This window comes from Eptesicus fuscus, chromosome 22 (genome assembly GCF_027574615.1).
Source record: "Eptesicus fuscus isolate TK198812 chromosome 22, DD_ASM_mEF_20220401, whole genome shotgun sequence".
In the NCBI taxonomy this organism is placed as follows: domain Eukaryota; kingdom Metazoa; phylum Chordata; class Mammalia; order Chiroptera; family Vespertilionidae; genus Eptesicus; species Eptesicus fuscus.
In genome coordinates, this window is record NC_072494.1 from 35,782,773 (window position 1) to 35,799,209 (window position 16,437).

General features: G+C 55.8%; 1 protein-coding gene across 1 annotated transcript; it reads left to right on the plus strand.

Moving 5' to 3' along the window:
• The first annotated feature begins 6,872 nt into the window (after positions 1-6,872).
• On the plus strand, positions 6,873-13,366 carry KLHDC8A (kelch domain containing 8A). The gene is made up of 5 exons (XM_008154201.3): positions 6,873-7,248; positions 9,997-10,161; positions 10,392-10,607; positions 11,158-11,259; positions 12,351-13,366. The coding sequence occupies exons 1-5, from the start codon at positions 6,873-6,875 to the stop codon at positions 12,542-12,544; spliced, it is 1,053 nt and encodes a 350-aa protein (XP_008152423.1). The 3' UTR covers positions 12,545-13,366.
• The last annotated feature ends 3,071 nt before the right edge of the window (positions 13,367-16,437 follow it).

Below are 16,437 nucleotides of genomic sequence, written 5' to 3' on the forward strand. Positions count from 1 at the left end.
TGGGGGGGAAATGAAGGTGGTGGCAGCCGCTCGGGCAGGGGAGGCCCCCGGAGACTGCCTTCTGGTCGCTGGACCTTGGGGGACCGGCAGTGCCTACGCGAGCAGGTGGGGTCAGACCTCTGTGCGTTTGTACCACCCCGAAAAATGTGAGGACGCCCATTCTGGAATCGGCTGCTTTGTTCCTATGGCTAAATGATTCTTTCTTTAGCGCTTCCTGCCCTGTATGCCCCTAGGAGGAAGAATTCTCCAGCTGGGAGAGACCTCAGCCTGCTGTCTTCATCTTTCCCCCTGCTAATGTTGCAGGCATAAGAATGGATGTGGCTCTCCCAGAGGCGCAGAGGCCAGGTAGACGAAGCGTGGGCTGGAACAGGGGTCTCCTGACTCTGTCCTGTGCCTTTCCTAGTCCCAGGCTCTCCCGGGGAGATGGCCCCGTGGCCTCTCACCTCACCTCCAGCTGGTGTTTGAATTTCCTGCTGCTCCTGGGCAGGAAATTCTTCCTTGTGTATAACCCAGATCCTCAGGCTTTATTGTAAGTCCCATTTCCTTTTACAGCTTCCTCAATAAACACAGGGAAGTCCTGGCCAAGGTCATTTAGAGAACGTGTCCCTTCCTGCTGGCATGACCATCTCCTGCACTCAAGAGCAGAGGGTTGTTTACATCCGGAGGCAGCTCCCTCCTCCTCCCCAGAAACACTAAACCACCCTCTGAACTCTTTCTTCCCTAAACCATGCAACTCCTGAATCTGAAAACCAAGATGGCCTTTCCCCCCACCCCGCCATCCCATACCCAAGATCCACTTCCCGATTCTACCAAAGTGGACAAGGAAGCTGCTCACGAGTGGACAGATGCACTCCTCTTCGGATACCCATTAAGTCTCTCCCGGCATAAAGCTAGGCTAGTGGTCAGCAAACCGCAGCTCGAAAGCCACATGCGGCTCTTTGGCCCCTTGAGTGTGGCTCTTCCACAAAATACCACGTGTGGGCGCACACGTACAGTGCGATTGACACTTCGTGGCCCATTAACAATGTACCTATCTATATAGTTTAAGTTTAAAAAATTTGGCTCTCAAAAGAAATTTCAATTGTTGTACTGTTGATATTTGGCTCTGTTGACTAATGAGTTTGCCGACCACTGAGCTAGGCCGAGGAGGAGGGAGCAGGCGGGTAGCTGAAGACACGTGGCCAACTCAACTCTCCTCCAGGCTGTGTGGTCCGCAGGGGAAGCCCCAATGTCTGAGGTCATTTCGAAGGACCCCACATGAGTAGCTCACCCCAGTGTCATGTGAACAATTGCAGATTATGGTTCTGACTGCTGGCACCTGCGTCGAGCCATCTCCAATCAAGTCTCCTGGATCCCTAAATCCCTCTTCAGGGCTGAGGTGGGGACAGGGCGGGAGGAGGCCTGGAGGGACTCTCCCAGGTTGGGGGGAATTTCCCCTCCCTTTGATCCGGAGCAGCCTGAGTCCCACTGGGTGAGTCATCTCACTTCCCACCCCCGGAACCCAGCCGAGCTTCTGGCGGGGAGTAGGAGGCGATTATAAAGGAAGAGCATCAGCTGCTCTCCAGATGAGAATGTCGTCAAGCTGCAGAGGAAAATATCTTTTTCTCTAGGAGGAAAAAATATTCTTTCCAACTCAGAGGCTCCAGAAATGCCTGCCACGGGGAGGGAGTGGGCCCTGGTGGGGTGCCCGCCTTGTGACATTGGCACCTGCTGTTCAGGCACACCTGCTGTTCGGGCCTGAATACAGACAGTCAGCAGTCCGAAGGAAAGAAGACCTGGATAGGGTGCCTAGTGCCTGCCCAGGAACGGTGCCCGGCCTCTTGTTCCTCCCGCAACTCCAGGAAGTAGGTTTCCTTCTTCCTTGTCCACAGACGAGGAGCTGAGATGCAGGGGATAGTGACTTATTCACGGCCACACAGCTAGGGGGTGGCCGAGCCAGGAGCCAAGCCCAGTCTCTCTGATTCCGGAGTCCACACACTTCCCACTCCCCCATGATCTGTGGGGCACTGCAGAGAGGGGATGACGGAGAGGAGGGGACCCCAGCGTTGGGAGCTCCAGGCGGGTTCTGCCAGGCAGCATGGTACCCCCCAGGGGCGTTCTGGTGGTGCCCACTGACAGGATGGTAGGTCAGTATTTCTGAGGAGGCAGAAGGAGCCGTGCAGGAGCTAAATAAGTCCTCTTTCCCCACCCCATCCCCAGTGTGCCCTACACTTCAAGCCCCAGTCCCTTCAAGCCCCGCACATAGTGAGTGACTCCAGCCAGGGTTTGCCATGGGAATCGGCCTGGTTTACAGGGAAGAAACTGCCCCCCCTCCCCCCCTCAGTTTCCCCCAAACCTATCAGAGTTTAGGGAAGTCAGGCCCCTGCTAAATATAATACGCAATGAGCCAAAGTATGCATTTTATTGCATGTAAGTTAGACCTGATTGAACCCCAGATGTGGCCCGCCGGTGTGGCTGAATGGTTGTGCATCGACCTATGAACCAGGAGATCAGTTCAATTCAGTTAAGGGCACATGCTCAGGTTGCAGGCTCCATCCCCAGTAGGGGGAGTGCAGGAGGCAGCCGATCAATGATTCTCGATCATGATTGATGTTTCTATCACTCCCTCCCCTTCCCCCTTCCTCTCTGAAATCAATTAAAATATATTTAAAACAAACAAAAACAACCCAGATGTGACTTTTTCTGGGGCTGAGCACCCCTCAAAGAGTTTTTTTTTAATTGGTTTTTTAGTGAGAGAGGAATGGAGAGAGAAAAATAAATTGGTTGTTCCACTCATTTATGCATTCATTGGTTGATTCCTGAGCCACACTCAGCAAGTTTGATTGATGCATTAGCATCACAACAATAAAGACTACGGTACCAAAGGCTTTGTCTTTAGAGTCTCACAAACACTCCTTCCCCACTTCCCTCCCCTCCCAGTGGAACCAAGGCAAAAAGTCAAACACTCTTTAAGAGAAAAGCGAAACCCAGGCCCAATGCAACGCAAGGTCTCAGAGCAGAAGGACGTGGGTTTAACATGAGGAGGAAACTCCACACAGGAAAAGCGGTTACACCCTAGAATGGGGTGGTGGGTCACGGGATCCCCGCCTCTGCTTGGCACTACTTAAAGCCCCAGCTTGTTGCGAGCAGCCGAGGCATGGAGACCAGGTGATGCAGGGAATCTTAAGTGATGGTTGCTAGGTTACAAGCTTCCTCAAAGTGCACTCAGCGTAAAGACTAAAGGACCTAAAGGACGTCACCTGGCACCTGGCGGGAGGAAGAGCCACGGGGGAAGGAGTGGGGAAGATGGAGAGAAGCCAGGACTTCCAGAACAAGCCATGATACCACGGCCTGGAGGGGGTCCTGTTCTTAGTGTTCCCCAAGGATCTGAGTCCCTAAACCCATGGTCCTCATAGAGGGTGGAGCTGTGGGACATAAGCTTTGGGTTTGAAAGGGGCCCATTCCGGGGCCTATTCCAGTCCTCTCCCGGCCGGGCTGCCCAGCACTGACAGTACGTCGATGGGAACACTTTGGGGTCTGGGCTCCTTCCTTCACTGTAATTGGACAAAAAGCCAGGTGAGAGTGAGAAAGCGTGATGTCCTTAATCGTGTACAATTCCTTCACTTGGGATTTAATTGTGATAAAGTGAAAGGCCACTGGATACAGACGTCACAAACTAGATGCACCCTGAACAGCTCACATGGTCATAAGTCAGTTATGTCCTTTCACTGAGTCTCAGGTTCCTTGTCTGTCAAAAGTGGAGACTGATACCGGCCCTGGCAACCTTGCCGGGGTTGTTTTAGGATGATGAGAAAATGGATGTGCAAGGGCTTAGTTTAACACAATGAGCTACGCACACACAACGCAGGGTGGCGCTCCATATAGCAGCTCAGGAAGCTCCCCCCCCCCCCCCCCCCCCCGACCCGCCCGCCGGGAGGGCACAGGAAGCCGTGCCTCGCTGCTCTGGGAGGAGGCTCAGTGGGCAAAAGAGGCTGAAGAAGGATCAAAACGAGCGTCTTTCAGGAAGGCCTATGACTGTCAATCTTCCTGAATTTGTGAACACAGTTCCAGCTGAGGGCTCACCCTTTGTTCTCTGTTCCTCTGGGCAGATGGTGATCCCTAGGAAAAAGAGAAATGTTAGGTGTTTCCTAGGAAACTTCATTAATTCAGAACATATTTTTTTGTAATTTATGAGTTTTTAAAAAAATATTTTTATTGATTTCAGAGAGGAAGGGAGAGGGAGAGAGAGAGAGAGAAACATCAATGATGAGAATCGTTGTTTGGCAGCCTCCTGCATGCCCCCTACTGGGGATCGAGCCCACAACCCAGGCATGTGCCCTTGAGGAGAATTGAACCTGGGACCCTTCAGTCCACAGGCTGACGCTCTATCCATTGAGCCAAACCAGCTAGGGCTAATTTATGATTTCTTAATGAATAGAGAAAACGAAACACAACTTTCCTATGCGGAGGTTCTAGAGATGCTTACTCTGTAAGTACAGAGAATTCAAACCAGAACACAGTGGAATTTCTAAGCCAAGGACTCAAGATATTAAGGTGGGCCTATTGGGAGTGTGACCTGTAAGGGGCGGGATGTTTGGGCTTGTTCTCAGGTTTCCTTTTTATTGGTTTTGTTGAGTGTAGTTGTAATAATAATGATATTAATACAATGTACCAGGTCCTTGCTTGGTCTCAGAAGCTGAATGAATGAACACTTTACCAATATTATCTCATTTAACCTTCACAAAAACCTACAAGGATGTATCCATACTGTGGAATGCTACTCAGAAATAAAAAGGAATGAACTATTGGAACAGGCAACAACTTGAGTGAATCCCCACAGAATTCTGCTGGAGGAGGAAAAGCCCATCCAAAAAGGTTACATACTGTACAATTCTATTTATGTAACATTTTTGAAATGACAAAATTATGGGGAACAGAGTAGTGGTGGCCAGGGGGATGGGGGAGAGAAGTAGGTGTGGCTATAAGAAGGCAACCTGCAGCATCCCTGGGGTGATGGAAATGTTCTGTATCTTCACTGACCAATTTCCATATCCTGGTTGTGATGTTGCACTATACGTTTTGCAAGATGTTACCATCGAGGGAAACTGAGTAAAGGGTGTTATTTCTTACAACTGCCTGTGAACCTACAGTTTATCTCAAAATGAAAAGGCTAGTTAAAATAATAGAAGGAAACGGAGGCTCGGAGTCATTAAATAATTTCAGAGCCAGAGTTCAAACCCAGGCCTGTCAGACTCCCAAGCCTGAGTGTTTTTAAGACTTGGCTGCATTCAAGTAGGACGGACACCTCATAGGCCCTGCAGTCAGTCCATCAGACCAGGTGGCCACTGTTGTCACGGGCAGCTTTGTTGCTGGGGACAACTGTCCTGAAAAAGCTATTAGAGAGTGGTTTCAAAGGAATATTTGGCAAGCCCTGTGGGTCGGTGCCGAGGGCCAAAATTGGATAACCGGGTTTCCCCTTCCCACGGGGGTGGGGAAAGATAGCCTATGAGTGTATCTACCGTGGTATCTCTAGGTGTGTCCACATATCCGTGTATTTGTCAGTTCCTCCGTGGGTATCTCCTTTTGCAGGGGGGGTGGTGGGGGGGGAAGGTGATGTGGAAGTTCTGCATGGTGGATCCGTTACTTGGATGCACCTGTGTCAGCTCTGCGCAGGTCCCGCCCACATCCCTTGTTTCTATTAGGTTAACCACTTGATAATAGCTCCCCCAAAGCAAAGCTGACTGTGGAGCCAGCCTGTCGCGAATTGGGTCTGTGTACTGTAGATAAACTGGGTAATTGGACTCTCCGCCTCCTCATCCAAAACAAACACATACAAACCGCCCACCCCCACACGGGAGGGAGTCTGGGCCCCGTCAGCTGGGTACTTGGGTCTAGTGTCCCGCTATTCCCGATCCTGTAGACAAGACCAGCGTCTCCGCGGGGCCCCCCTTCCCTCCCCCGCGGCCAGGCGCTGCCGGGGCTTATGTAAAGAGGTCACAGCTGCTCCGCCGCGGGGCGCACGCGGGTTCCTGCACAGGTGTGGCGGCGGCTGCGGGTGGGAGTGCGTGGAGCCGGCTGGCTGGCCGGCCTCCTCCCCCGCAGCAGCCCTTCTCCTTCCTGCTGTCCATTTCTTCTCTTCCTCTGCCTGCCTGACAGCGGGGTGCGAACTCGGGAAGGACAGAGCGCCTGTCCCTGGCTCCCAGCGCCGCCGGGCGGGGACGCTCGGCTCTCGGTGATGCGCTGTTTGCGCCTCGCGCCACGCGGCCCCGCCAGGCTGGGTAAGTGGTGCGGGGGCGGGAGACTGCGGGGAGGAGGAGAAGGGTAGAGGTGGGGGCGTGAATACCGAAAGGTGTTAACTCTTTGCTTACGGGGAGGCAGCCAGGCACCCCGAGCCCGAGAAAGCCCCGCCCCGCCCCACCCGCGTCCCCCCGCGCTCTCCGCGCCCCTGCGCCCCCCGCGACCCCGCAGGTTTCCAATCAGCCCGCACGGAGGGGTGGAGGACAAAGAGTTACAGGGCGTGATGCCGCCACGGGGTGGCGCTCTGGGCCGCGGCGACCTCCCTTGAAAGTTGGTGAATGGCTGGGAGCCCGCTCCGCGGCCCCGCCGCCGCCGGCAACGGAAGGCGAGGGCCCGTGGCACGGCCGCCCTTGACTCGCCGCGTTCCTCCCCCAGGGCCCAGCGTGGACGCACGGGATGCTGAGCGCTGAGGGACGGTGAAGCGCTCGCCGGCGTCGGGGCCCTGGCGGGGTCGGGCGGGAGCCGGCGCCAGGGAGTGGATGGAGGCGGGGAGCGGGGACGCGGAGTAGCCGGCGCCTTCGCCCCCGGCTCCCGGATTCGCACCTTCGTCCGGACCCCGGCGTTCCGCGGCTGGGGGTGCGGCGGGAGGGGCTGCCATGGAGGTGCCCAACGTCAAGGACTTCCAGTGGAAGCGCCTGGCGCCGCTGCCCAGCCGCCGCGTCTACTGCTCCCTGCTGGAGACTGGGGGGCAGGTCTATGCCATCGGGGGCTGTGACGACAACGGCGTCCCCAGGGACAGCTTCGAGGTCTACTCCCCCGAGGCCGACCAGTGGACGGCCCTGCCCCCGCTGCCCACAGCCCGGGCTGGGATGGCCGTCACCGCCCTGGGGAAGAGGATCATGGTGATTGGCGGGGTGGGCACCAGCCAGCTGCCCCTGAAGGTGGTGGAGATGTACCACATCGACGAGGGCAAGTGGAAGAAGAGGAGCGTGCTGCGCGAGGCCGCCATGGGCATTTCTGTCACGGCCAAAGGCAAGTGGGGGCAAGGGCTGAGGGTGGGCGGAGAGAAGGGCTGGGGAGACCACAGGGAAGGAAAGGGGTGGGGGCAGCGCGATCCCATTCCTGATCCCATCTGGTCCTTCCAGTAGACACTAAAACTGGAGACCCAGTGGCCGGCCGTGTTTTACAGATGGTGAAACTGAGACCCAGTGAGTGCAGGGTCTAGTAATCCTACATGATGCCACATCGCCACTCCACCTGGCTCCTCCCAACAAACTGGCAGGCTGGGCCGGAGGGGAGGGGAGGGGGGAGTGCCATGGCTTCTGCACACCCCTTCTCTCAGCAGCGTGCTGCAGCCGACCATCCACAACTCCATCCCCTGAAACCGCCTTGCACCTGCCACCACCTCCAGACACATCCTTGAGGTCCTGGGGGTGTTCACACCATCATTGCCCCAACACCAGGCTCCCCTGAGGGGGCTTTGGGGCCTGATTCCAGGGCCCTCTCCCCACCCTCAGGCTCTCCCTCCGTCTCCTAATCTCTGAGATACGGATAAGGGCTGTACTCCTGCAGCATCTTACCCCCCTTGAGTTCTCAGGGCATGGGTGTGCTGACCATGTGGTTTTATGATTCTCATTTCATTTTCTCCAAGCCTCTACTTCCCCTCGCTTCTGGCTTGGAACAGCCCAGAACATAGAGGGAGCTCCAAAAGTTGATTTTGTTAAAACATGAAGGGTTTTGTGGGGAGTGGCCCAATAGGAATTAGGATAGTCCAAATCCAGACAGGCTTAATGGGCTGCAACCTTCCCGCCCTCTCTGGTGAAAGCATCCAGCTGCCTGCTGGGTCTACAGTATCGCCCGGGCACCTGCTCTGTCCCTGCCACAGGCCTAGGTCCCGGGGAGGAGAGAAAGATGCAGGTCTGGTCTCTGCCTTCAGGAACCCAGGTCTGACCAATGAAGGTGACCAGAGAGAAACTCTAGCCCAGAATCCTTCAGGGCACAATGGTCAGTGGAGCCTCCACAAACTCCCAGTAAGAAGATGGAAGGCCTGGAGGCCCATGCTTATCCCCAAGCCTCAATAAACGGTGCTAAAAGATTAAGAACTAACATTTTTCGAACCCTTACCATAGGTGTTTTATATATATTAACATCTTTGATCCTCACAACCTGTCTGATGAGGTAAGTGCGATTATTATCCTCATTTTAGAGAGAAGCAATGGGAGGCCCAGAGAGGTTAAAAAACTTGCCAAGGTTGCACAGTAAGCGATGATGGAGTCTATGCTCTTAACTGTGGCCCTGAATGGGTTCATCAGTTAATTAAAAAGCATTTATATGCCTGCATGCCAGGCATTGTACCTGACGCTGGGGTCACAGATTAACGAATCCTCAAGGACCTACAATCTATTGGAAGAAATGGACAAAGATTATTTCAGGAGCGTGTGGTGCCTAGACTGATGCAAGTGTCGTGGAAGCACTGAGCAGGTGCTCTCAGCCCATCCTGGGTGTTCAGGGACCCCAGGTGAGTCCGAAGGAATGCGTGGAGGGGACTGGAGGATTCCCAGCGGCAGGTGTGTTTCAGGCGGCACAGGGCTGGGAGAGGTGGAGCTTATATAAGGTAAATTCATTAGCAGGCTCCATCTCCTAGCCTCAGGCTAGGGTTGGGGTTTTTGTTTGGTTTGGTTGTTTTTCCCCCCCCCCCCCCCCAAGCAGGATTAGAAAGTAGAAGGAAATAGTACTCATCCCTGAAATACTCTTGAAGAACAAAGGTCTCTGAGAGCCAGATGTGGGGAGGACTGGCTCCTGAGAGGTGGAGTGGGTCCAGGGAAATAGCCCTCTGGGGGGCTGTGCCCCTGACAGGCTGCAGGAGGTACTGGGGTGAGGCCCAGGGACCCACAGATGCCTTGCCCGTCCTCTCGGGTACAATGGCAGAGAAGCGCCTTGAAAAGGCACCTGCAGCCCAGAGCATGAGGGAGAGCTGCTCTCCCAGAGCGTCCAGCTCACTGCCCGGCAGCTTCCTGAAGGGGCTGGTTTTCTCTCCTCCGAGCCTCGCCCTCATACACCCCTAGCCCTAGCCCATTCAGTGCAGTGCCTCCTGGAGCCCACAGGCTTCCCAGTTTGTGAAGGAGGATAGTGGGGACGGGAGGGAGAGGAAGTAGTGCAATGGCTCTGCAGACCCCATGGGGGCGGCAGAAAATGGAAGAACCAGCAGCAGTCCAGTGTCCCACAAGGCCAATGACAGCAGGGCTGACCGCATTTCCAAAGGCTCCTGCTAGCTGTAGAGAGTTCCAGTCTCAGAGTGCCTGGGCCAGGCCACCTCTGGGGGGTATCAGAGCCACGTCCCTCCGCTTCCCATCCCCTCTGGCTTCCCAGGAAGGAGAATGGAGGGGACCAGACCTGCAGAGGATTGTCCAGGTCTAGACTCCACCGCAGTCTGCTCCTACATGAGGCCTGGTGTTTCGGGCTTAGCTAACGGCTGGACACAAGGTAGCTAAGGCATGCAGGCCTGACATGGCTTCAAGAAGACCCAGGCTCAACTACAGCAGGGTCTTTTCAATGTTGCCTCAACCCTACTGTGTGTGTGTGTGTGTGTGTGTGTGTGTGTGTGTGTGTGTGTGTGTGTGTCTCATTCGGCCAGAGCAGTGGGTGGGAACCGGGGCCTGGCTTCATTGCTGGTGTTCAGGGAGTTACCGGAGCCTGGCTGTGACAGGTGATGAGCACAGGTGGGACTGTCTCATGTGTCTGTGAGCTGAGCCCGGGGTTGCATGTGGCCTTTCTCCTTAGATTACCGAGTGTACGCGGCAGGCGGGATGGGCCTGGACCTGCGTCCGCACAACCACCTTCAACACTATGACATGCTCAAGGACATGTGGGTGTCACTAGCACCCATGCCCACCCCGCGATACGCGGCCACCTCCTTCCTTAGAGGTTCCAAGATCTATGTGCTGGGTAAGGACGGGTTGTCTGTCCCACATCAGGCGCTCCTTCCCTCCCTCCGGTCAGTTCCCCCGGGAAGCCGTGCCTGTGTGGTGAGCATCTCCTTGGCACTAGGGGGAAAGCATGCTGCCCCGTCCCTCAGGGAGCTCCTCCCTGACTAGGTAACCGTCAGAAAGGGAAGCCCAGGCCAGTCCTCAGGGGCTTCCTCCTCCGCCCACCCCCCACCCTGCTCTGGTCTCCAGGAGGACGACAGTCCAAGTATGCAGTCAACGCCTTCGAGGTCTTTGACATTGAGACTCGCTCCTGGACCAAGTTCCCCAACATTCCCTGTAAACGGGCCTTCTCCAGCTTCGTGACCCTGGACGACCGCTTGTACAGCCTGGGAGGCCTGCGGCAGGGCCGGCTCTACCGGCAGCCCAAGTTCCTCCGGACTATGGACATGTTTGACATGGAACAGGGTGAGCTGGGTGCCATCTGCCTCTGGCTGACACCCCCCCCGCCCCTCCCCCCACCATACCTCTCTCCCATCCGCACTCCCAGGGCCACTTACCCAGCTTGGTGAGCCTTTCAGAAGTCTAAACATCCCTCTCCATTCAGGGGTTCTCTGGGACCAAATTCTTTCATCTGTACTGAGCTCCCTTTGGTGGGTTGGTTTTGTTTCTATCAAAGCCTTTGCCACCCATTGTCTCTTCTTACAACATCCAGGCAGGGCCACGGGAATCATCAGAGAGAATCAGAAGGATCCTGACCCCTATGCTCACTGCCGCTCCTTCGCTTTTTTCCCAGCTGGGAGCCTGTGAGATCAGAGGTAGAACAAGTAGTTTGTTGTAGGGGACCATAGTTCCTAGGACTGCAGCAGACTTGGGAGAGGGTGTTAGCCACAGAGAGTGTTCATTCACACAGCAGGAGGCATCGTGTAAGTGGAGGGGAGAGCTGTTTGGGACTCAGTGTGTATTAGGGGTGCTGGGGTCGCCTCTGATTCTCTCTGTCTTCTCCCATGGCCTGCAGGGGGCTGGCTGAAGATGGAACGCTCCTTCTTCCTCAAGAAGCGCCGAGCAGACTTTGTGGCTGGCTCCCTGAGTGGGCGGGTCGTCGTGGCCGGAGGACTTGGTAAGGATGGGGCTTCAGGCGGGTACTGGGGTTCTGGTGCTTGGTGGATCGTTGGCACTCTGCACAAGCAGGAGAAGGAGCTGGCTCCTTGCACTCTGCCCGCCTCTGCTTTTTTAAAAAAAAAATATTTTTTTTTATTGATTATTTATAGAGAGGAAGGGGTAGGGATAAAGAGTTAGAAACATCGATGAGAGAGAATCATCGATCAGCTGCCTCCTGCATAACCCCCACTGGGGATCAAGCCTGCAACTAAGGTACATGCCCTTAACCGGAATCGAACCCAGGACCCTTCGGTCCGCGGGCTGACGCTCTATCCACTGAGCCAAATGGGCGAGGGCCCGCCTCTGCTTTATTCCAAAGAATTCACAACACTCCCTTTCTCCTAGCCTGGACTTCACGTGTCCACACGTGGGCCCCGATGTAGTCTTTCTGTCCACTTACACAAGGGACACTGAGGCCCAGAGAGCATAAGCAACTTACTGATGACCATGTAACTCGGGTGCTCAGCACAGACCCCTGGGGGCCCTAGCCCGGAATGACAGAGGCAGAAGTGTGGCGGGGATTGGCCTTGGTCCTCTCTGACCACATCTTCTCCCTGGATGCCCAGCTCCATCATGGAATAGGAAGCAATAAGGTCACACACGTTAGTGTGATGAATTCAGGACTTGCTGTATGACCCTCCCTCCCAGAGGCAGAACCCCAGCAGCAACAGGGGAGAGAGAGATGGGCAGCGGGCTTCCAGGCAGCCAGTGTTCACTCAGCATGGACAGACTCCAGTTCACTGCCTCACAAAAGGAGCACAGTGTGAGCTAGACCACGTGGGCTGCTTTCCGTACAAGGCAGGGAGGCAACAGTGTCTAGAAACTTCTGGTAAAAGCAGGAGATCGGGGAAAGAACGCTTACTCATGAAGAGATGGAAAGCAGGGAGGGCAGAGTGGCTGTTTGACCAAAGCTACTGGCTGGAGGGGAGGGAGGAGCAGCCAAGGAAGTTGAGGTTGCTTGGCTTCTACCAGTGGGAGCGAGGGAGGCGGGGTGACTGCAGGGCACGGATGGGTGGCTGGACTCCTTTGTAAGTTCCGGTTCCCTTTCAGGGAACCAACCCACTGTCCTGGAGACGGCAGAGGCGTTCCACCCAGGGAAGAACAAGTGGGAGGTGCTCCCAGCCATGCCCACGCCCCGCTGTGCCTGCTCCAGCATTGTCGTCAAGAACTGCCTCCTGGCTGTGGGGGGCGTCAACCAGGGTCTGAGTGACGCGGTAGAAGCCCTGTGTGTCTCTGACTCCTAGCTGTCCTGGGCCCGGCGCCTTTGCTCTGGACCGGATCACCTGACTCTTGACAAGAGGAGCGGTCTTGTCAAAGCCGTTTGGGCTACTTCCCAGAGGCCAGCTCCTGTCAGCAGCCAGTGGGGCCAGGCTCGGGGGCTTAAATGACCTCCCTCCACCTCCTAATCCTACCAACTCCTAGGAAACTGTAGGAAGTCCCAGTGACCTCCAGCCCCGGGTTGGAGCTCAGCGGACCTCAGGGGAGAGTCCCCACTTACTGCTCAGGCAGAGAAATGCACAGGAGTCGCCGCTACCTGCCCCTCTCTGAGTCCCACCTCTCCCCATCTCCAGAGGAGGAGCTGCTGCCGCTGTCCTTCCCCAGCTCTCAATGAGTTTGAGGGTCTCTTAGGATGGAAATGGAGAAGGGTTGCGGGGTGGGGGGTGTGTGTTCCCAAATGCCTCTTCTCTCCCTTGGCCTACATCCCTTCCCCATTTGGTGGTCAACAGTGAGCCTGCCCTGGACCTCGTCTCCGCAGCAAGAATTGGCCTCAGAGGCAGCTTTGGAAGCGAAGTCGTGGACTGATCCTGTCGGCAGCCTTGGCCAGGAAGGATCCAGGCCTCTCCCGGGTCCTCGATGGGAATGTGATGCTGGGGAAGGAGCCGACTCCGCCCAGGCTCTGCTCCCCGCTCCTCTCCTCACTGTTTCTCCTTCTGCCACCCCTTCTGCCGACCAGAGGCCTGGCCCTCTGTCACCAATAGCCCCAGAGTGTTTCTGTGTGAAACCTCATTTACACTGTGGCATCGGAATCCACAAAGGATGGATTAATTGCACTCCGGTTATCTGCAGCAGCACAATGATTAAAATCTATATTCCTATCTTCCCTGGCATCTTGGTACCGGGGCGGGGTGGACTGGTGTCTTGATGGTTAAAAGGGGACCCCATGAAACAGTCCCTCTGTCATCCTCAGGCTAAAGAGGGTCCCAAGGGACCCCCTATTCCTGGCTGTTCCCTCTGAAGAGGTTCTCCTTTCAAGCCAGCACCCCCTCCCCCTGCCCCCAACCAGGCACCTCACCTCTAGGAAAACAGCCGAGCTTCCTTTTCGAAAGAAGGGAGGCTCCACGGCTGTGTTGAGGAAAGGTTGCCCTCAGTCACGGGACTGCTTCCGGTTACTCCTCACATCTAGCTTCCATTCATTCAGCTTCAGCTCGTTCCTGCCTGGCCCCAGGACTTGAAGAACATGCCCCCTTTTAGCTTGCAGAGCGCCTCTTCCTGATTCCCAGTGATTTTTAAAGGCTGTACTAGCACCAGGGAGACAGACGTGAAAAAAAGACCTGCTCCTGTGCGGCTGCGGGGGAGACAGAGAACACCACGCTGATGTGCCGTTGCTTCTCGTGAGGCAGGAACAGAGGGAGCACGCCTGCCGGCCTGGATCTGGGGCAGGGACGCTGGGAGTCCCCTCCCAGAGGCGGGGACCCTGCTGAGCTGCACAAGTGGAACCTGGGACTTTCAGAGCTGGGCCGTTTCTCCTCTGGCACCTGGCCTTTGTCCTTACGTGGTCCCTAGAAGGGTACCGCCACCTGCCGGCCCTGCCTTGCCTTCCCACCCAGCTAGAGGCATCCGGTAGCCACGGGTGCCCCCTGGTGAGCCGGCTGCAGAGAGGCCTTTTCTATTGATTCTGGACACCCCTATTTCAGCTCAGCCCCCTGAAATAACTGTTAGAACACGGGGCTAAGGGGCTGCAGATACTGAGGGTGGAACAGCACATTAAGGGAAGCCCTGGTTTGGTCTCCCCAGGCCACTTCCATGTCTGCACTGTCCTCACCACCCTCCCCAAGAAAAGGGTTCCCCACACTCTTTCCTAGAGGAAGCCAAGCCTAGCACGTGTGTGGGTGGGGTGTATGGGGCTTTCCATGTGCACAAAACGGTACCAGATCCGTGGATGGGACTGAGGTGTGTTAAGGTGGTCGAAACCTTAGGGATACAGCCAACCCTAAAAGGTTCTTCCCATCATGAGAATGGGGGTTTAGCCACTGTGAGGGCCACCCAGGGCCAACGCTGGTATCTTCTGAGGACTCACCTCGTGCAGGTCCATTCTGGGAAGACTTTGGGGGTGCCAGGGAAGTAGGAAACATGCAGTGGCAAACCGCATGGCCATACCTCACGGTGCCATGGAGGCAGCTCAGGATCTAGGGTTGGATGGTATGGCTCCAGGCCTGACTCCTCTGCCCCACCTCCAACAGGCTTTCCTGTCGCCATCTACTCTGGGAAGTCCCGCCCCTTCTCGCCTTCATGCCCCAATCTATAAAACAGCCACTATGATGCCGTCGCACATGGTAGAGCCCTGCTTCCTCCTCAGATCCACCCTGTGAGGCAGGTAGGATCGTCCCATCTTGTGGATTAGAAAACTAAGGCTCCTGGGCGGCTGTACCTTGTCCAAGGTCACAAGCTGGTAAGTGACCGAACGAGGTCTGATTCTAAAACTTACGACCCCACTGCATTGCCTCCAATGCAATAGCACCTGGGAAAATCGAGAAAATCAACTGCACTAGCCTAGCTTTAGGTCCCAAATGTCAAACCTCGAAGGACAAAGACTTTCTGTCCCAAGGAATTAGTATGAGGATTGACAAGGAAGTATTGGGAAGGGGTAACGTGAACTGAGCACAGAACCGTCCTACACTAATCTCCAAGGAAAGGTCCCCTCTCGCTGTTTCATCCCATTGGCTAGTCCAGTGCTTTGTTTAACCCTGGCCGCCTATCCTGTGCCTGGCTCAGTACCCGATGCCAGGTTCCTGCCGCCCAGCAGTTGCAGCCTGGAGAGGCAGATGGGACTAAATCTGCAGTTACTATTTAATGAGACGAGATCGCTGTCAGCCGTTGCGAGCACAGCCCAGAAGCGACTCACCCGTGGTGGCTACAGAGAGCCCAGCCAAGCTGTGGATGTCAGGGCAGGGCTCCAGGAAGCAAATCTCAAGCTGCACTCTGATAGAAGAAGGAGGCCAGCCAGGCCGGGAGGAGGGTCCCAGGCTTCGACGCAAGAGAGATGGGTTGAATCATGATTGTCTTGTGCTCGTTGATCTTGGGATGTTGTTAACCTCTCTGAGCCTCAGTTTCCTTATTTGTCAACTGGGCAAAAGAGGGCCTCACTATGAGGTTACGAGCCCCCTCCTTCACATAAAATAATTCACTTACATTGGGTGGGTAGCTCCGTTGTTATTTTTGTTCTTGAGGGAGAGGTAAGGGGGTTCACAAGTCCACTGGGGGGAAGGGTTTGATTTACGGGGGTGGGGGGTGGCAGTACCACTTGGAGAGTCTAAGGAGATGGGGTTGGCAGTGCAGGCGGGCACATCAAGCTGGGCCTTAAGGAGTCTAGACTTCATCCACATGGGACATTGGGAGGAACCCCCAGGCCCATCTACAGCCCGTGGCCGGCACAGGATCGGACCCAGGAATCAGTATTTCAAACCTCCTGCCTAGAAATGGGCTGCCCTCTGTCTTTGCTGTGGGCTCTGACAGGAGTGCCATAGGTCAAGATGGGGCTTTTTATACACTGTGGTGGTGGGGGTTGGGGGGCGGACAGCCAGCCTATTGATCCAGGCTTCAGCCCCCAGCACCCATCTGTGCCAGTGTCACTCGGGGCCAAGAGAAATGCTGCCTCCCAGTTTCCCTTAACACGGCCAGGAGCTGGTGACCGGGCTGAAGAATGTGCTTTGCTTGGGATTTCCAGGCCAGGGCCAGCTTGGGAGGCCAAGGGCTCAGATTGCCAGTGGGAGCCAGGCACGGGGCAGGGAGGCGGCACTGGGCAGACCTCCCTCGCTCCCTCCTGGGCACACAGCCCATGCCCTGCCCTGCCCTGTCCTCGCTGGCAGCTGTGGAGGCAGAACCCGGAGGAAGAAGACACTCAGCCCCTTCAAGGGAG